Source organism: Gobius niger (genome assembly GCF_951799975.1).
Source record: "Gobius niger genome assembly, chromosome: 4".
NCBI lineage: Eukaryota > Metazoa > Chordata > Actinopteri > Gobiiformes > Gobiidae > Gobius > Gobius niger.
Genome location: NC_136855.1, coordinates 9,896,089 through 9,917,551, shown reverse-complemented (window position 1 = coordinate 9,917,551; position 21,463 = coordinate 9,896,089). Strand labels below are relative to the sequence as shown.

At 42.4% G+C, this 21,463-nt stretch overlaps 1 protein-coding gene across 1 annotated transcript; it reads right to left on the bottom strand.

Moving 5' to 3' along the window:
* Nucleotides 1-5,229: 5,229 nt before the first annotated feature.
* On the bottom strand, nt 5,230-18,069 carry LOC306962028 (activator of 90 kDa heat shock protein ATPase homolog 1-like; the record flags this gene model as incomplete). The annotated part of the gene is made up of 9 exons (XM_079555048.1): nt 17,928-18,069; nt 13,465-13,655; nt 13,201-13,283; nt 13,014-13,131; nt 10,030-10,124; nt 9,816-9,941; nt 7,792-7,893; nt 5,787-5,838; nt 5,230-5,387 (listed from the first exon to the last, which is right to left on the bottom strand). Exons 1-9 carry the CDS (start codon nt 18,005-18,007, stop codon nt 5,230-5,232), a joined length of 1,005 nt encoding a protein of 334 aa, XP_079411174.1. The 5' UTR covers nt 18,008-18,069.
* Nucleotides 18,070-21,463: the final 3,394 nt, after the last annotated feature.

Here is a 21,463-nt window from a genome sequence, read left to right as displayed (position 1 = left end):
AAAAGTGGTGACAATATTCAAAATGATGTGCTTGATGTTGGTCAGATGAAAGGACTTTCAGCCATAAAATGAATGTGGCAGGTTTGTGAATTGAATCACTGCCAAATAATAATCTGAGAAAATGCCTAGATTTTCTGTTTGGAGATTGCTTTCCAAAGCTGTGTCCCTCCCATTGAGTTATACTGGCCCCTGCTCCAACTGAAATTATGACATGACTTTCAAGAATGTCCTGAACGCAATCTATTAAGATCTGTCTCAGTATCATACACCTACTAAACCTACTAAAAATAGTTAGACACACTCATAGAACCACTTAAGAAGTTGGAAAAAACAAAGTAAAGAATTACCTCGTTACCTTGCTTTGACATTTTAGTGACATTTATTTCACTAAATAAATGGCCACTGTGAGGGAAAGCAAAAGTGCCATGCTTTTCCCCCACATAAAAAGCTACCTAGTGCACCTTTAACAAAGAGGAGTTTTTTGTGTTAAAATTGGTGACAGTGTGTCCTCCACAGCTCCCCTGTCATGTGGTGTGCCACAAGGGTCCATTCTCGGACCACTTTTGTTTTCATTGCAACTGCTTTCGCTAGGATCTGTTCTCCGTAGATTTGGGGTGTCATTTCACTCGTATGCTGATGACAGCCAAATTTATGTTCCCCTTAGGCGTGAGAATGTGTTCAGTGCCATTGAACTTTTGGAGTGTATTGATAAAATCAAATCCTGGATGTCAGCTAATTTTCTGCATTTCATAGATAAAAAAACAGGTTCTACTAGTTGGGCCGAGCAATGGTAAAGCTGCCTCTGCAAACTTGGGACCCTGATACAATTTGTTTAACCCACTGTGTGAAACCTTGGTGTTAACATAGATTAAGACTTTAAATTTCACAAGCAGATTAGTGCTGTGGTGAAGGCCAGTTTTTTTTCATCTGAGGCAGCTTACAAGTCCTCACTTTCTAGTCATCATTTTGAAATATTGATTCATGCTTTTGTTGCGATGCGGCTGGACTATTGTAATGCCCTGTACACCGGCATCAGCCAGTCCTCGCTCACACGCCTGCAGCTGAGAGTTTTTTAACTGGCTCAAGAAAGCATGATCACATTTCACCTGTTTTGTCTTCCCTTCACTGGCTTCCAGTCCAATAGGGAATTGATTTTAAAATTCATTTCTTTGTGTTTAAATGCCTTAATTGCCTTGCTCTGCATTATCTGTCCAACCTGCTTGTGTCATGCTCCTCGGCACATTTGCTGCAGATCAAGTGCTGCTTGTGGTTCCTCAGAGGAGACTGAGTGTTCTCTGTTGTTGGTGCCAAACTGTGGAATGAGCTGCCTCTGTATGTAAGACAAGCTGACTCCTTTCCTGTTTTTAAATCACGCCTTAAGACACATTATGTTCTCTTTGGCATTTAGCTAGTTTAATAATAATAATATGAGGACTGTAATAAAAAGTCCTCATATTAACCTTGTCATGATGTATGACAAGGTTAATATGTCATATTAACCTTGACATATGGACAAAATGGATCTATTAACTGCATATATGATTGTATTTTTATATTTTCTTGTATGGCACTTTGGTCAACTTTGTTGCATTTTGTAAAACATGTTCAAATGGCTCTCCAATCCAATCCACTTTATTTATAACGCACTATTAAAAACAACAATCTGCCCTTGTGATCTACTTATCCATCGCTCCAAGTTCATGGTTTCAATTTCAAAACACTGCTCCCTAGTGGTCCACTCCCAGAACCACCAACCAGTAGTAATTCTCTTGTCCCACTTTTAATGACCCCAAACCTAAATCCAGAATAAGCCTTACTTACGGTGAAGTTCAGGAGGTCTGGGCGCAGGGTGAATTGGTCTCGCTAAGCTTTAAATATAAAAGCCTCAATATTGATGAAAAGTTGAGCTTAGTCCATTGCCTCTGACGGGATGCGTGAGTGTGTTCATGTGGATGGTGGCTGTGGTACTTTGAAAGCCAGAGAGAGAGCGAGAGTGACGGGGCAGATTTGAGGTATATTATTAGCCCCGTTGACCTTCTTGGCCCAAATTTGCAGCCAAAAGCTATGTGGTCCTAAAGCACTGACCACTGTTGCATTACAGTGTCCTCTGAGTGGACTAGGATTCATAAAACATGTTATCCAGCCACTGTGCTGTCCATCTACTCACGGGAAGCATATGCAAAAAATATTACCTATGCTCCTCTCGGCTGCATGTCTACTATATGCTGTACAGATACTGTAGGTTAGAGTGACCAGACGTCCCACCTTTACCCAGGATAGTCCCAGTTTTTACAAGCTCCGTCCCAGGTGTCCCTACGTCCCCGTAGGGAAATTTGTCCTCTGCATTCCTTCGATGCGGCTGGGGCAACCCGTAAGGAGCAGTGGTCGACGGCCGTGCTGCGCCCAGGGACCCATCTCCAGATGTGGAGCTAGGCTGATGGTCAGAATCACCTGGCTGGAGGATTCACCTATTGCACATGTTTTTAGTGGTAGGGCAAACCGGAGTACCCGGAGGAAACCTACGCAGACACGGGGAGAACATGCAAACTCCACACATAAAGGCCCCGTCCTGGTGGGAATTGAACCCGGGACCTTCTAGCTGCGGAGGCGCTAACCGCTACGCTACCCTTTTTTTTTTTTTAAACTTTTTTACAAACACAATATTTTCATAGTGACTGAACCAATCAAATACGAGCGATCGCGATGTCGTCACATCCGTTGGCCGTTTTACATGTTCATATTTGATAAACATTTTATTAAAATCCTATAATCAGCAAAAAACAATGTCCATAAACCGGGCATTGCTTCTCTTGCGCTGTAACAGATCTATCATTTTATAAAACCAAGTTAGAGGCCTGTATGCATCAGCTGCCTACCAAACATCCGGCGAAAATTGCGGAAGTAAACAATAACAGCGATCGCTCGTATACCTCAAAAGTCTCATTCAACATAGGTGGAAAGGCAAGGCAAGGCAAGGCAACTTTATTTATACCGCGCATTTCGTACACAAGGCAACTCAATGCGCCTTATAAAAGAAAATATGCGAAATTACAATCAGGTTAAGTTAAGGCAAAGCACATATATAAAAACATCAAGACATGGCAAACACACAGTACACCTGGGCAGGCGCTGTAGGGGAGGGGCGCCCGCCTGACGACTGGAGGGCGGGGGTGGGGGAGTTAAAAAAAGTTGGTGAACACAGACGCAGGGGGATTTGGGGCGTGGTTAGGGAGGGGATGTGTGTGCAGTTATTTGCATAGTCCTTGAAATGAATGTTGTGAGTGAATGTTTGTAAATATAGTCTCAGAAGCGTCAGTCCGTATCTGGTTTAGCTCCGTGACTTGACCTGGAGTGGGGAATGCTGACGGTGTTGGAGAGATAAGAGGTCAAGCTGCTTCAATCTCCTCTCAGGAGGAAAAGGAAACAGTTGCAATTTGGCTCACCCCACAAACTCCCACTGTGTTCCAGTTTTCACTGTGGGAAATCTGGTCACCCTTAGCTACCATTGGTCTGTATCAGGGGGTCTGTATCAGGGGTCTCCTAGTAAATTTCTCTGGGGGCCAAAAGTGTATTGCCGGGGTCCATAAACAAAAGCTCTAGTAATATTTAATTGGGAAAATACTATCTAAGGAACTTTTTTTCAATTAATGAATAATAGGGTTAGGGTTAGCTCTTACCGATCTTACATCCAGATACTAAACCTTAACCCCAGCATGCGTACCCCTCCATTGCCAGGCCTGACAACAAGCCTCCAGTCCGAATCTTAATCCTAACTCAATCCTAACAGCGAGTTTCGAGATGATTTTGAGTAATTGTACCTTTTACCAGCACCCCAGAGCCTAACCCTATGGTCTGAGGAGAAAACTGCGATCGTACTCCGAACAAGCAGCTGGGAAACATGGGTATCTCTGGTGTCGGGAGGTATGGCTGTCCCCCGATGGTCCTGGGGTGAGGGCATAGGTATCTGATGACTAGAGCAGCTCTGCAGGATCTAAAAAACCCTAAAAATCTGAGCAAGGATACGCCTTTTTGTTGTTTGTCAAGCATGTGGTCTGGGGTTTAGATCCTTTTTTACCTTTAATTCATAGTAGCGGTTTTAGATGTGGTTTTGGTTGCAAAGTATCAACTCACTTTGTTTTTAAAGATCACATTTGAACTAAAATTTGAACTAATTGTTCTATAAAATAACCATGCAATCACTTTTATCCCCTTTATAATAAAAAAAAGACTCAAACAGAGCTTTTACACACAAATGTATAACACATATTTCCTGAAATCATATCCATAAAGAAGTACTGGAGAGAAAATTAGGAATTGAGGACCAATAGAGATACAGACGCCATCTTTGGAAACATGGCATATGGTCATGTTTGAAGCAGTTGAGGGGGAAAAGAAAGAGTAGTATGAAGTATAATTACACCAAAACTACTTTAAAGCAGTACTAAGAAACTCATGCCCTAGAGGTTACAGGCGCCACTGCAGGTGTCGTAGCATAGCAAAGGGAGAGAGGGATATTGTACATGCAATTACACAATGGAGATCATTTTTTCACGCATACTTGGCTGTAAATACTGTTCAAGTGGCGCTAGCCAGCTGTTAGCTTTGCCCGTTAGCCTGTTCACGTCTTCTTCGTGATTCCATTAGTGTGTATTGGTGGCTCCGACCCGGAGCAGGGAAGTTGCAATTGTGGTTTTCTGGCCAGAGACACCAGGGGGAGATGAAAGACCCCCCACTCATCCCATTAACACTTATATTACCCCCTGAGGGACTATGAAAAGGATTTATGAAGGTAAACAAGTTACTTAATACTGCTTTAATAAATGCTTAATTATGAATATAGTTTTCTACTCAATAAAAATCAGACATGTAGTTCAACAGCCCATAAATACATGAAAAACAGAGAATGGTGACATGATGTTAGCATCATGCTACATGCTAACGCTAGCTATGACTGCTGTTTTTTCGCTTCTACTGAGCAAACTGCTGTGAAAAAACATCCATATGGACCCGATTTACACTTGACTTTATTTGGGTGTGATATGAGTTTATATTCCAGCCCGAAAATGGCTTCACCTCATTAAAAACTGTTTATTATCTTGACTTGTTGGAGCACAACCAGTCGATTTGGTGGATTCTTTCATTTTGCAGACCTCAGTTATAAATGTCACTCACACTGTGCGTTAGTCATTGTAAAATATTCCGTGGTTCGCAGTGGTGGGAGTCTAGCCTCTAGTATCCAAAGGTCTGCTTGATGGCCTGGAGGTAGAAGCGGTTCCAGCCCTCTCTGGTGCTGTCCTCTGACCCAGATGGGACGCCCTGGAGGTCCACAGTCAGGACGGTCTCTCCGCCCCTGTCCTCGAACAGAAGGATCACCGTGGCAAAGTGGTCTAGATAGAGAAAGAGAGGGTCGTAGAGTCAATAATTATGTTCAATGAGACAAATGTGGAGGAAAAACTTAGTCCTTCAAACCATGTCACACATTTTTATATAATAAGAGGCTGCACATTCACACTCTGTAAATCATAGGAGGTCAGTCTTTTGAGGCTTGTGAGCTACTTTGAACAGCAGCTCGGCCCACATTTCATTATCTACTGGGAAAGTCAAGGTCCTGCCTTGGATATCCAACATAATGAGCTGCTGAACATAGCAAGGGAATGACCAAAACTTAACATAAAACAACACATTCCTGCAACATTGTAGTGACACTGACAAAGAACCCAGTACAATTGTTGACTTTGAAAATCTTTATCTGAAATTGACTTGAACAGGAGTTAACTGGGATTTACCTTTGGGCCACGACCTGAACCTCCACTTCATCTCGATGCCTTTGTCCGGGACCTGGAAACAGACATTATCAGTGTGAATTACGCTTTGCATTTCACACACCAACTAAACTGCCTTTTACTGCAGCGAACGTTCCAACAGGATGCACACTGAGAGAGCATTAACCTACACTAAGGAAAGTGAGAGAGGACAGAGAAGGAGGCGTGGTGCACCATGAAGGTAGTGCAGGATTCAAAGATCAGCGAACTGCTCCCCCACTGTGTTCCCTAAACACTAAGCTGAAAAGGTCTATGGAGATTCTGAGTGGGATTTTTACCTCCAACACCAGGGCAGAGCCTCAACTGTTGAGTTCTATACATGTGTTTCCAATGACGTCACACATAGTTAAGTGGAATTATGCAGTATTACATGTAACAATATCTCTACTAAGGAAAATGGAAAATGAAGGACTGCAGCAAATGTTATCCTTGGCAGGCTTTGTCAGTAACTCTTCAGTTTATAAGGACAAAATCCTACAGTATCAGCTCTGCTTATCTGCAGGAGGAGTACTATTATTGAATGTAGCATCTTGACTTCAGTCAGTGGAGATACATCGTTTGAAAGGCAGGTATATTCTGTGCCGGCGTGGCAAATCGGGAGATTTCCTGAAGGGCCAGTCGGGTTGACTGGCAGTGCCTCAACTCTCTGTCACAACTGCAGTGCTGCAGCCTCACCGGGCGACCCATATACCGGGACTATTCAGTAGGACCTGGGGGGCAGTTCTGGCTCGCGTCTCATTTTCCATTAAAAAAATATAGTTTTGGGGCATTATCCGCTCCACTTTCATGTGTCTGCAGGTCCGTGACCGTTGCCCGCCATCGGGCTCAAATGAAAACATGGTTCTGTCAAGGACTTTTAACTAAGAAAACAGGAGGCTTGTCATTGAACGGACTGACTGATTTCACCAAACCAAAGCACAAGGAGCATGTGTATTGTGTTTTGGGAGTTTTGCTCGGATAAAGCATGATTTATCGCAGTGTTTTCCTATCTTTCTGGTCAGAGCCTGACCAGAAACTTCAAGGTAAAGACAGCAGTTGTGGATGGTTTTGCAAAGTGAGTGATGAAGCTGATGGTGCATGAGTTCTAGAAAACGGCACCGGGCTAGCACGAGTGTTCAATCGGTCAACACGCGTGTTAAACCTCGCTATCTGGACTCTATTAGCCAAATAAAATCAGAATAATTCATTTTTTAGGTGCATTTTTTAGCTTCCTTTCTCCCTTGACTTCATTCAATCCACGGAAAGATACTGTACAAGTGCAGCAGAGATGCTTTCTTTGCGATGGTAAGAGTTAGAGTTAGGTAAGAACGGGTAAAAGAGGCTGAAACTGAATAAATGAGGATGCAAACATATTCACTGAGTTTTGTCATAAAGCGCCAGGTCTGGACATAAGAACAGCAGCTCCACAGGTGTTTGGTCAGCCCTATGACCACTCAGCTGTGAGGACTGAGCAGAGTCTCATCTTTGAGAAGCACTGGTCTTAGTTCAGTTGGTCCTAACATGATTCAGTGTTCTGTATTAGGCCTTTGGTCTGGTTTAGATGTGGTTTATTCCTGCTTTAGCCTTGATATTGCCAGTTTATGCCCTGGTTTAGTTCTGAGCACTACTGGTTTGTTATAATTATTTGAATTGTATTAATCTTCTGCTGCTTTGGTGGTTTAAAAAAAAAAAGACTTAAAATGCTGTAATATAATTAAAACGTTTATGTTTAGACCTAATTCTATTTGAGCAATGATGATAATTAAACTTGCATCTATTTATCTCTAAGCTTTTCCAAATGGCCTATGACCAGTGGCCTATGACCTCCAAAAAATCTGGGCCAGTATCAAATGTAATTGAATAACCCTGGTCAGACAGCATGTGTTTTTGCAATAGCCTGACTTTGTCAGAGCGGGCGCCTGTGAGGGCCAGACTGAGCCACAATTCCCGGGCCAATGAGTCCCACTCCAGCCCTGTGTATATTATTTACCAAGTGTACAAACGTTCCGCTAACGGCACCGTCCAGGAGCTGGAACTGCCCTCCACTCCGAGCGTCAACCTGGGCAGGAGAGCGCGTGAAGACCTGGACAAACTGAAGAAGAACCAGAAAAGAAAGTTTGAGGTTAAGGTGCTTTATTTGCCATCATACAACAACTATATAACGAAATATACCGTGTCGCAGTTTTATCTTGCATGTGCAATTCATTGTATTGTACAGTCAAGTCCATAAATAATGGGACATCGACTCAATTCTTTTGTTTTTGGCTCTATAAACCACCACAATCGATTTCAAATGAAACGCCAAAGACGTACATGAACTGCAGGCTTTCAGCTTTCAATTGAGAGTATTTACAGCCAAATCGGATGAACAGTGTATGAAGTCGTTTTTATGTGAGCCTCCCACTTTAAGGGACAAGTGGCCTCTCAGTGGTTCCATGGCCTGGTGTTTGCTTTTCCCTCATTATCCCATTTATAAAGAACAGATGAGACGTCCAGAGTTCATTTCAAGTGTGATATTTGCATTTTGGATATTGTTGCTATTATTTTCAATATGAGATCCAAAGAGCTATCACTATGAGTAAAAGCAAACCATTATTAGGCTGAAAAATCAAAACAAACCCATCAGAGAGATAGCAAACATATTAGGTGTGGCTAAATTAACAGTTTGGAACATTATTTAAAAGAAAGAACACACCGGTGAGCTGAAAAACACCAAAAGAACCAGAAGTCAAATGTTGTGGATGACCAAAGAATTCTTTCCCTGGTGAAGAAAACCCCTTCACAACAATAGGTGAAACCCTGTGAGGGCCACACTGAGCCACAATTCCCGGGCCAGGAGGTGGTGTATGTGTGTCAAAGTCAACAATCAAGAGAAGATTTCACCAGAGAGAATACAGAAGATTAACCACAAGGTGTAAACCACCGGTGAGCCCCCAAAACAGGAGGCTGATTAGAGTTTGCCTAAAAAAACCTTTACAGTTAAGAAAAAACATCCTCGGACAGACGAGACAAAGATCAACTTGTACCAGAGTGATGGGAAGAGAATAATATGGAGAAATAAAAGATTTGCTCATGATTCACCTCATCAGTGAAACAGCATCATGGCCTGGGCTTCTTTGGGTCAATGGAACTAGTTCTCTTTATTGACGATGTGGCTGTTGACAAAAGCAGCAGGATGAATTCTGTGTGTTTTGGGCAATATTATGAGCTCATATTCAGCCAAATGCTTGGACACCGCTCCACAGTGCACATGGACAATGACCCACAGCTACTGCCAAAGCCTCCAAAGAGCTTTTTCAGGCAAAGAAGTGAAATGTTATTCAGTGGCCAATTGAATCACCTGACATGAATCCAATTGAGCAGCATTTCAATTGCTGAAGACCAAACTGAAGGAAAAATGTCCCAAGAACAAGCAGGAACTGAAGACATTTACAGCAGAGGCCTGGGAGAGCATCACCAGGGATGAAACCCAGCATCTGGCGACGTCTATGCCTTCTAGACTTCAGTCTGTAATTGACTGCAAAGGATTTGCAACCAAATATTAAAAATAAAAAAGTTTGATTGATTTTTGGTCCTTTGAAAAGTGGGAGGCTCACTTTAAAACGCTTGTAATTCCTACACCGTTCATCCGATTTGGATGTAAATAGCCTCAATGTTTGTCCCACCACATTACAACATAATAACATCATTTGTCCTCACCGCTTTAGAAATACCCCAAAAGCATTGTAACTTAATGACAAACTATGTAACATTTTGGATTATACAGAACATGCTCCTCATGACCAGCTCGACACAGAAAATGCTTCTCTTGTAGCGGGTAATCAATGAATTGAATTGATTGATGTAATTCTTATTTTTGGCTGAGTTTAGTCAACATCTTCATGGAGACGACCTGACTTTCATCATTTAGGCTTTTACTCTCACATAGATACAAATCAATATTGTTTTTCCAAAGTAGAGCGGTCAAAGTTCAAAACCAAATAAAAAAACTTAGAATAGCTTCACAGTCCTTACGTCCTGGCTGATGAAGGTTGCATACAGCTCATCTGGAGTCGTGCTAAACGTTTCCTTCAGATGAATGTTTGTGGTCGACGCCTTTCCAACGCTGCAGGGGGCGCAAGAGGAGGGAGCTGAACTGATCTGTAAACACAAGTCATTCAAAAATGATTCAGTAAATGAAGACTTAAAGGGATAAAGTAGATTAGTTTTAATTGTCCTTTGGTCTTACCTGTGTTTTACTCTGCACCTGTGGTTTGCTCTGCGCTGGAGCGGGAGCTGATGTTGGTCCGTTGGCGCTGGGCAGGATCATCCCCTGACTGAACTCTGAGGAGGAAAAAAGAACTTTGTTATGTTACAATCTGTGGACTTTTATTTTTGCACTTTCAAGTTAAAATTGAGTCACATAAAATTGAGTGAACATATCTAGAATGTACAAAATATAATATTGTTATATTTTGCTTTGTTTCATTAAAAAAAACAAGAAGACAGTGACTCTGACACACAGAGGTCAGGGCTGGTGAGGAGCGCCCCCCGCAGGCCGCAGTTTGAATAACTTAGATAAACATAATGGTCATAAGGTGACGGTCCCTTCTCAAACCGTCACCTTACTGTGGTGGAGGGGTTTGAGCACCCGAATGATCCTGGGACCTCTGTTGTCGGGGCTTCGTGCACCTGGTAGGGTCTCCCATTGAAAACAGGTCCTAGTTTATTTTATTTATTGCACAGTGCATATTAACCTCAATAATATCAACAGTGCAACTGTATAATATGTCAGAATCATCTAGAAGGCTAGTTTTTATCTGGAGTCCTTTACCAGATGAACAGAGGGCAACCTACAAAAAAAGTCCAGGGTTAAAAGTAAAGCAATAATAAAGCATTAGATTGTAGAGAGAGAGAGTGCACAAGCAAAATAAAGGGAGAGAGGAAAACAAATGACAAGGGACAGTGCAGTACAGCAGCAAAACAATAAAAGAAAGTCAATAAAAGCAAGTGAGAATAATAGAAAACAACAGAAAGACTAAAACATACAATAAACGAGTTACAACAGAGAGCTAAGAAGGCAGTGAATATCGAGAACAAAAGAACAGAGCAATACATGCAAAGGTTGTCAAAAGAGGGCAGCATAGAGTTTAATGACAGACATTTTTTATGATGTGAGCTGAATCAAGTAAATGAGGGTGTTTCTCTGACTAGTTGGAAGGCTGTTGACGGGTCAGACAAAGAGCAGGTCAGAAGCCCTTTATGAGGGACAACAGGCCCGGTTTGAATTGTGAGGCCGTCCTTCTGTGGACCCACCACCTGCAGGAGGAGCCAGAGGGGGGCTGGGGCAATGTGATTTGAGCAGCTCCAACAGTGGAAGAAGATGGATGGAGATAAGCCTACTGTCTGTTTCAGTTTCTGCCACGGGGTTCAATCAACACACTTTGAGCACAGAACTGCTCAGAAGAGCTTTCAAAAACAAGACCGTTTTCACCTTATTCCGGAAGTTCGCATGGGCACTGCTTTGAATTGTGCCCACCCCTTCTCATGTAATCGTTTATGGGGTTGCAGACGTCAACAGAAAACCAGTTACTACACGAATACAAAGCTGCTTTCAGGCCGCGCACAGAAACGGTGCAGTGTTGACTTGTTGGTGCAAATGAGTATCGGACATTTTACACAAATCAATTTAGCGGAGAACATTTTCCCTCGTTCTCCAGTTAGTGAACGGACTTCACGCTCTAACGGAAGTGTCATGACAAAGGAAGTGCTGATCTGTGGCAAAAAGAGGCAAAAGTGGGCAGGGTGGAATAAGGTGAATATACACTACGTTCCAAATTATTATGCAAATTGTATTTCAGTGTCAAAAAGGTAAAAAAAATAAATAATAATAATTCTATGAAACTCATCGATCAACTCTTTGAATCACTGACATCAATCTCAGAGACCTGTGATGATTAGTTGTCAAGTTAAGCCCAGTTAAAGGAAAAACTACTGAAAAAGGATGTTCCACATTATTAAGCAGATCATCATTTTCAAGCAATATGGGAAAGAAAAAGGATCTCTCTGCTGATGAAAAGCATGAAATAGTTGAATGCCTTGGACTAGGTATGAAAGCCTTCGATATATTTAGAGAAGCATAAGCGTAATCATCGAACTGATAACAGATTTGTGGCTGATTCAGAACCCACATTTGAAGCTGCTGGTGCCTCTGGAGTCTCCCGAACATCAAGGTGTAGGACCCTCCAGAGGCTGCAGTAGTGCATAATCCTTCTATCCGGGCCTCCCCTAAACTGTTCATTGAAGCTGATGAACAGAAACGGCTGCAGTGACTCAGAAATACATGAGGATTCATTTTCAAACAGTCTTGTTCACTGATGAGGCCGTGTAACCCTGGATGGTCAGATGGATGGAGTAGTGGATGGTTGGTGAATGGCCACCATGTCCCAACTGATGTCAGTAAGGAGGTGGCGGAGTCACGTTTTGGACCAGAATCCTGGAGAGAGAGTTGGTCGGCCCCTTTAGGCTCCCTAAAGGTGTGAAAATGAGCTCTGAAAAATATGTGGAGTTTCTCACCGACCACTTTCTTCCATGGTACAAAAAGAAGAGCCGTGCAAAATCATCTTCATGCATGATAACGCACCATGTCATGCTGTAAAGAATACCTCTGCATCACTGGCTGCTATGGGGATAAAAGGAGAGAAACTCATGATGTGGACCCCATCCTCCCCCTGACCTCAACCCTATTGAGAACCTTTGGAGCATCAACAAGCAAAACATCTATGAGGGTGGGAGGCAGTTTTCCTCCAAACAGCAGCTCTGGGAGGTTATTCTAACATCCTGCAAAGAAATCCAAGCAGAAACTCTCCAAGAACCCACAAGTTTAATGGATTTAAGTATTTTTAAGCTGCTATCAAAGGCTCCTATGTTAAAATATAACTTCACCTGTTACAATGTTTTTGATTGAAATAGCTTTTGATTTCAGTAAATATGACCTCCTGTTTTTTCGGGGGGGTCATTCAAATGATCCTTTAACAGTTAAAGATTATGCCGACTGTCATTTGAGTTGACAATTTAGAAAATCGGAGAAAAATGTTATTTGCAGAATAACTTGGAACGCAGGTAGTAAATAAACCGCTAAAAATAAATAAATAAAAAAATAAAAAAGACCATCTCTGCACAATATGTCTTCTTCCAGAGTAAAATAAATGAAACACAGCATCAGCTTCTTACCTGTTTTGAGTTGTTTCATGTACTGGTCCAGCGCACGCCGGACTTCAGGGATGCCTTTGGTTTTCATGAGCTGCACCAGAGGAGTGGGGGGGTGGTCTGCACACAAGGCCACGGAGATCTGAACAAGCCAGAGGAAAGGAGGTTTGGCTTTAGTTTGCCTCCAGTGCAACCGCTTAGTGTTACTCACGTCCAGGTCGTCCGCGTCGTTTTCGTCCGACAGGTTGGCCACGTCGACCGTCCCTCTGTACTTCACCCCCGTCTTGGATGTCCCTACAGCATTAGTGGTTTCGTTACATTATTGTAGACCGGACTTCACTGCACAATCTCCAGAACAAATGACTTGAGATTCAGTGCCATTCGCAAAATAATCTGATGAAGGGTTTGGAAGCTGCTGCACAAGTGCCGTCAAGATCATTTTTAGACACACTGTGCAAAGTGAGCTGGTTCTGACCTGTCCAGTTGGCGCGGATGACCCACTCGAAGAAGTAGAAGAGCTTCCCTTTGCGGTTGTTGATGCAGGCCTCCCCCTCCAGCTTGCTCACGTCGGTCACCTGACACACGCCCTCGGACCCCTCCACTCTGACCTCCTGCAGCAGCGCCTTCAAGCGCTCCTCCGACCAGGACGTCACATTGCGCTCCGTCCTGAAATCACGTAGAAAATCACATCAGACAGAAAATACTAATCACTTTTTACTTCTGAATTGATTTGAAGTTTCCTGGTTTCGTCTGGTTCACGTAAACACAGAATCCTGGTTTCAGTTTCCTGGATAAGGCAATATCCAGGTGCACAGGGAATTATTCCACAGTTTCCTGGATACTCTACCATGTAAACCGCAGTATCCTGGTTCATTGCTGAGGTCCTGAGTATGTGCAAACATTTAAAACAGATACGGCAGGAGCAAAATCCTTTCTATAGCCTTATAATCTGGGACCTGGGCTTTTAAAACTTTGTGTCGTCAACAAAAGATTGAAATAACTTGGTATGTCTCCAGTGGAAGTCAGCCCTGCTCTAAGATCAAAATGTGTTTTAAGAACTCTATTGTTTCAAGAGCTTCTTTAGTGCTTGTCCCTGTGCTAGAGAAATGTCCGAAAAAGACGTGCGTTAGCAACATTGCTAAAGTATTTTGCTCCTTTCCATATTTGTCTTAGCTCCGCCCCTCTCAGGAGCCTAAATAACCAGGATACTGTAGTTGCTCATGTATACACTGATATGAGTGTCCTGGTTTCTCGGACACATGTAAACATCATATCCAGAATATTGTCATAACCAGGATCTGCAGAATAACCATTTCACTCAATTGCATGTAAACTCACTCATTGAGCAGTGCTGTATTGAAGTATCTGTACTCTTACTTGATTTCCTGGCATTGCCTTTAGAAATACTAGGATTTTTACATCGTTTCTTGTTTGTTTTGTTTTTTTCATCTCTTATGTCACAACAACTGAAACATAAATCAGACTTTCACACCCGAACACTTACTCACTACTCACGCTCTCAAAATACTCACAATACTAGATTTTTCCCTGGTACTTTTCTACTCTTACTTGAGTTATTTTGGTCACTACTTATTACTTTTTGTTGTCTTTTTGTTGCTTTTTTGTTGTTTTTGTTGTTTCATCATGTTTTTGTAACTTTTTTTTTTTTTAACCTTTTTGTCACATTTGTGTTTTTGTTGCTTTTTCATCCTAATTTACGTCTTGTTTTCGTCGCTATTTTGACACTCTTTTTCAGGAAGCCTTTAGACTTATCCAGGTATCCCGGGTAATGCCGGGATACCTGGATAATAACTGGAGAAAATATGTAGAGGTGGGGGTTAAGAGGTTAAACCACTGGTTCTCATACTGTGGTACGTATTCCACTGGTCGTCTTTGGGCTTTCAGGTTATATCTGCAATTTTAGAAATGTCATGATGTTTTGTAAATGCATTTAAGGGGAGACACTACACTACTTTCAGTTTTCAGGTTTTGGGCCAAATTGGTCTCTGAACATACAAGCTTTCACCCAGAAACCAAAAATATACCTAATCTTCAGAAAAACATGTTTAAATATTGCGCTGATTCAATGTTTGCCCATAGACTTATATGGGAGAATGCAATTTCAAGTGCCTTTTTCTCAAAACACATTTTTCTGTCATTGTGGCGACACTATGTTCACATCTGTAGGACCTAAAGACTTTGGAAGATTTTTTCAGAGGGATTTTTTATTATCTAATCCCTAGCCCTGTTTATTGAGTTTTGAATGTCAAAAAATAAGGCGAAAATTAAATTTTTACACATTTTTCTACTAAAAACAGCTTTAACAAGAAATCCGAAATCCCCTCTGAAAAAGTCTTGGTAGCTCATTTATCAATAAAATTAAACCATAAATTTGAATGTAGCTCTATCCATTATTCAGATTTCGTCGCCGAAAAGATGGGAAATTTGGGGCATGTTTAGGCATAAAACACCTTGTTCTTATATGAAAAGATAAAATGACAGAAAACTTGCGATGTATCTTTTCCTCGCATTTATGCCAGTGATCGACAGCAAAAGTTTCAAATTGATATCTGTAAATTTACATTTTTTCCCTATTCGCCTGCAGTGTCGCCTTAAATGAGATCATCCAGTTTTGTCCAATAATAAGTCCAGATTGATCTGGGCCTGGTGGTCGTTGTAAGGTCAAGCATTTAATGAGGTGGTGTGATGGGAGCCATTCAAAACACTAGCTCAGTTGATGACAGTAAAGCAAATTTTATGCGAGGCCTAACTGCTTTGTATGATCCAAACTTACAGTGGGACTGAAGTTTACCTCTCGAAAAATGTGTCTTTGAATAAACAGCAACCTGAAAAATATAGAAGTTGCACATAACGGAGGCTGGGGCTCTGGCTCTTCTCAACTTGCGGAGAAAGTAGAGACGCTGATGACTTTTCTTGACCAGTGATGTAGTGTGCATGGTCCAGGAGAGCTTCTCTGTGATCTCTGAGACCCACCACTGTGATAAAGGGGTTTGAGTCGTACTTTGGAGTGCAGTCATGGGTCAGCAGAGTGAACAGGAGGGGGCTCAGCACACAGCCTTGGGGAGCCCCCGTGTTCAGTGTGATGGTTCTGAAGGACTTGCCGCCGACACGTACAGCCTGTGGTCTCCCCGCCAGAAAGTCCAGCAGCAGGTTGCACAGTGATGTGTTGATCCCCAGGTGGATGAGTTTGTGTATTAGCTGCTGTGGGATTATAGTGTTGAATGCTAAGCTAACGTCTAAAAACAGCATTCTAACGTAGGAGTCCTTTGTTTCGAGATGAGTGAGGGCTGTATGAAGCGCAGTGGAGATGGCATCTTCAGTTGAGCGACTGGACCGGTAAGCAAACTGGCTTGGGTTTAGACAGCTGCAGTACATCCAGAACCAGGAAATACCAGTAGTAGAAATTTAGTAGTAGAAATGTATTGTCCCCGTGGGGAAATTCATTTGCAGTGAGTGGAAATACACAAATACAACAGTGACCACAGCAGACAAATCCTGGCAACATACAAAAAACAAACCAAGGCCCGTCAACCTCAGTTTAAATTATGTTAAAATCTGTATTTACAATCTTCAAAACCTTCTCTGACAGACCAGCTGTGCAGAATAATAAAAAAACAAAAAAATAAATCACTGTTGGTTACTTCGTATTATTGGTTTGTTTAATTGTAAAATAGCTTGTGGCACAAATGACTGCCTGGTCCTGTTTTTAGTCAGGGCGGAGCTCCTGTACCTTCGACCTGAGGGGAGCAGCTCAAACTCTCTAAACAGAGGATGTTTTGAGTCCGATGATATTGTGTCTGCTTTATTCAGAGCTCGAGCAAAATAAATGTCCTGCAGACCCTTCATAGGAACACCTAGGATTTTGTTTGCAACTGTACATATTTTCCTAAGGGCCCGTACCAGCAGATGATACAGAAAGTCAGAACACTCTCCACAAAAGCACTGTAAAACATTTTCAACATGTTTCCACCTGAAAGGACACCAATTTCTTCATAAAATATAGTCTCTGTTGACCCTTTTTAGTGACGTGATCTGTATTTTTATCCCACTTTAATTTGTCATCTAAGATCACACCCAGATACTTGTGCTCAGAGACAGAATCAATGACTTCTCCACCATATTAGTCCAGTGCTCTGGTCTCTGCACTGTCTTGCTGTCGCTCAGAGAATAGAATTTAAACAGCTCTGCTTGTGTACGAGTCTTTTCATGGTTTCGCGTAAAAAGTACATGTTAGAGCTGTATGAGCCATCTCGGGCCCTGAGAACTTCAGTGAGGGGTCTCCTGGTGGTTCCCAGAGTCAGGACTTAAAAAAAGAAACCCTGTCACATAGAACCTTATAAGTTCTAAGGGGATGAATTGTCTGGTAAATGATTTTCAGTGTAAAACCTTTTCACTTGTGCCGCTGCGGTAGTCGATTCTGGAGTTGGTTCAGGGTCAATCTGTGTAAAATGGACTGAAAAAATAAGAAGATCCGTCTGTTTTCTCACAATCAAGATCTGGTTCGAACTGTTCGCCTTACAAAACAATTCAGTCACATCACTAGTGCTTAAAACGTCAAATATTTAACCCCCCCTCCCTGAACCGAGCACAGTCTCTTCAGTGTGGCTTTACCCAAATCTAAAAGCGTCTCGAACAAAGCATCAAAATAGCTATAAAATCAAGGATGAAAACACACAACAACAAAAAGTCAAAACAAGACTGACAAAAAGAGACGAAAAATGACCAAAAAATGTCAAAAAGCAACAAAAAAAGCGATGAAGAAAGCAACAAAAAATGGCAAAAGCACAACAAAAAAACAGACAAGAAGGAGACGAAAACACGACACAAACACTTAAAAGATGTGAAAAAAACGTAGACTAGAAGTTGAACAACAAACAAAAGAAGAGCCCACATGCAGTAATGAAACATGACACTCACCAGTGCCAGTTGTTCACATTGGTCGCGTCTGCCCTTTCCTCCACAATCCAGCGGGGGTCGCCCTCTCCCCACTTTGCCATCGCTGAAAAGCTTCTTTTAATCCACTGGCCTCACAATAAACTCGCTGTGAAAGACTCGCAGTAAAAGTGGTAGTAGCTGAAGTACTATCACTGCAGTTTAGAACGCAGTTGAAGTACGGTGGGAACTTGGTCTCCCTTTGCCTTCAGACAGTATGTGGTGCTATTTATAGACCGCTGTAGCATGTGTCAGGAGTGGAGAACTTACTGGAGCCCTCGGCTTTAAATAACTGCACAACTGCCCCCCAGAGTCCGCATGTACCCCCTCCCCACTGAAGTAACCGGAGGTGGGTACCCAAAATATTCACTCAAGTAAAAGTAACACAGGAAGAAGGTAGAAAAGTACTATATAAGTTGAGTCCATTTACCAAAGGGTGTTGGAAACACTGATAGCGGAAATAATGTTTTGTATTGCTTCTTTTTTCCCTCCCACATAATCTTTTGTTAAACAAATCATTGACCAAATACGTTATAAAGTACTATATACTGTCAATGTTTTCACGTTTCATTACAAAACACCCCATGTGTGAAGTCCCCAACAAATACAGTGGTGCAGATGGTAGAGCAGGTCGTCTCATGATGAAGGTTGGGGGTTCACCCTACACTTCACCCTCCTTGCCTCCAGTGTCTGTGTACATTGGTCTATGAATTAGTGATGGGCTAAATGAGCCGAGGCATCGACACACGTATCAAGCACAGAAAGCGACAGCTCGGCCAAGCTGTGTCACAAAGAAAAGAAAAGTCTGGTGACAAACACTTTCACTGTGTCATTTTGTATCATATAGTGTTGTATGTAATGTGCAGCAGGGGCAGCAGGGGGCGCCAGGTGAACAAGAGCAATACTTGGCTCATTGGGCAACACCAGGCGCTGGTCCCGTGTGTGCTCTCAGGCTCGAGCGCCCGCCCTGGGCCGCACAAATCTTGGGCATCAGGTGAATCTGCCCTGATACAAAATGATTGTTATTTTATTATTATTATAATTATTATAGATAAAGCACAGGAGCCATCTGTTTTTTTCTCTAAGTGCGGCTCAATAGTGACATGCAACGCTAAAACATAGATGTTTTAGTGTCGCTAAAACGCTAAAATATATACTGAATATATAATCAGTATATATTTTGAATGTATAAACATTAGTATTTTAATATGAGATATACAGTTGTGCTCAAAAGTTTACATACCCTGGTCAGAGAATATGAATGATTACACAAAAAGGGTTTTGTTTTTTACACTCATGGTTAGTGGTTGTGTGAAGCCATTTATGGTCAAACAACTGAGTTTGCACTTTTTAAATTATAATGAAAAAATAAACTACCAAAATGATCAAAAACTGACATACCCTGGTGACCTTGGCCTAATAAAATGCACACAAGTGGACACAAACAGGTTCAAATGGCTACTAAAGGTAAGCATCCTCACCTGTGACCTGGGTTTGTAGCTGTGTGTGTATCAAAGGTCAGGGAGTTTTTGGGCTCCTGACAGACTCTTGAATCTTTCATCCAGTGCTGTACTGACATTTATGAGTCATGCGGAAAGCAAAAGAATCAAAGGATCTGCAAGAACAAGTAGTTGGGAAAGTGTAATAAAAAAGCTATCCAAAGTACTGGGAGTATCAACACTGCTGTTCAAACTCTAAGTGGAAAAGGCAGGATTCTGTTGAAACCAAACCACGGTCAGGTCGACCAACAAACATTTCAGTAAGAGCTGGCAGGAACATTGTTCGGGATGCAAAGAAAAAAACAGACACCTTCATCTGAAATACAGGAGTCTCTGAAAGAAGTGGTGTGCCTGTTTCAAGATGTACAATACGGAGGCACTGGCTTCACTCGCCAGTGCTTTCAGCCAATCTCGTGTCAGTATTGCCGTGAGTGGGCGGCTGTTCCATTTGCCAACAGCAAAAAGCTCTTTTCTGAATACTCATTAACAAACGCCGCGACAAGGTAAAAACATGAGGCGCTGCTGTGATAGTTCTGTTCACATTTTCAGTAGGTCTGAAGACTGTGCCCAAAATCCCTTTTGATCCATTACTTTGAACATATTTTATTATAGTCTGCCTCATAATCAAGTCTTGAATCAACAGAGTTCAGTAAGAAAATAATATATTTTGAGACAGAGTTTCAATGATTTGAGACTGAACTTTCCAAAACAGTGCACTACATATTATTTACTCTAAGCAGAAGAGTATTTTTGATATGATGAAGAACAGATAAACACTGTATTACATTTTTTTTCGGTAGTCTATTGCTCACATTCAAGTAAAAACAAAAGAAACATGAATAACAAATACATGTAACACTAAAAGGTCATAGTGAAAGAAATTAAAACACTGCACGATGTTCAAGACATTTCCAGCTGTCTTGTCCTGCTCCTCCCTTAGTCCACAGATCTCAGCACAGAAAAGGACACTGGACACAATGGATGGGCTGGAGGGCCCCCTGGGTGGCCCCAAGAGCAACCGTCAGCACCACTGTCCGAGACACAACGACTCGGACCACGGTGGAATTCAACAAACTAAACTAAAGGTTTTATTTCTCACATTTGTACTAGAAAGGTTACAGGTGGATTTTATTCCTGACATCAGTTATACAAACTGCCAATAAAGTTAATTTGTGGCTTGAGCCTGGCCCTTACACCTCAGTTTCCACCACTTTTTATTTATTCATGGTGTGGGCAGAAAGTCCAGCCATAGTCTACTTCCAGTGAACTACACGCCTTCAGGTTGGTGACAGATGCCAACTGATATGATTTGATACTGAAGTTGTTGAGTTATTCCACTGAAGGGTTTATGATTTCTGGAGAGTTTAGTTTAGTATTAACCTGGAAACAAAGTTGATAATGTACGCGAGAATGTGTTATCTTCAAAGGTAATTTCCTTGAAGGGCATTTTAGTCACATTGTGGCAACATCTCCAGTTGAAGTCACACCTGCAAAGAGCACATTGTCCAGTCATGACCGGAACAGATGGATGGGTTAGTTGGACTAGTCGCTTTGAACAATTTAAAATCATAACCGATGTTTTACTGAAATATAAAGATATCAAAATTCTATTCTCAACCCCATGAACTGCTACCTTAACGTGGTGGGGTTGTTTGAGTGCCCGAATGATCCGAGGAGCTATGTTGTCTGGGGCTTTATGCCCCTGGTAGGGTCTCCCATGGCAAACAGGTCCGAGGTGACGGGTCAGACGAAGAGCAGTTCAGAAGATCTCTATGGACGTACAATATTCAAGGACCGTGACGTCGCCCGGCATGGCGCAGCCGGGGCCCCACCCTGGAGCCAGACCTGGGGTTGGGGCCCGAACGCGAGCGTCTGGTGGCCGGGTCTCTGCCCACGGGGCCCGGCCGGGCCCAGCCCGAAGGGACGACGTGGGCCCGCCCTCCTGTGGACCCACCACCCGCAGAGGGATCCGTAGGGGTCGGGTGCGGAGAGGACTGGGTGGCAGTCAGAGGCAGGTGCCTC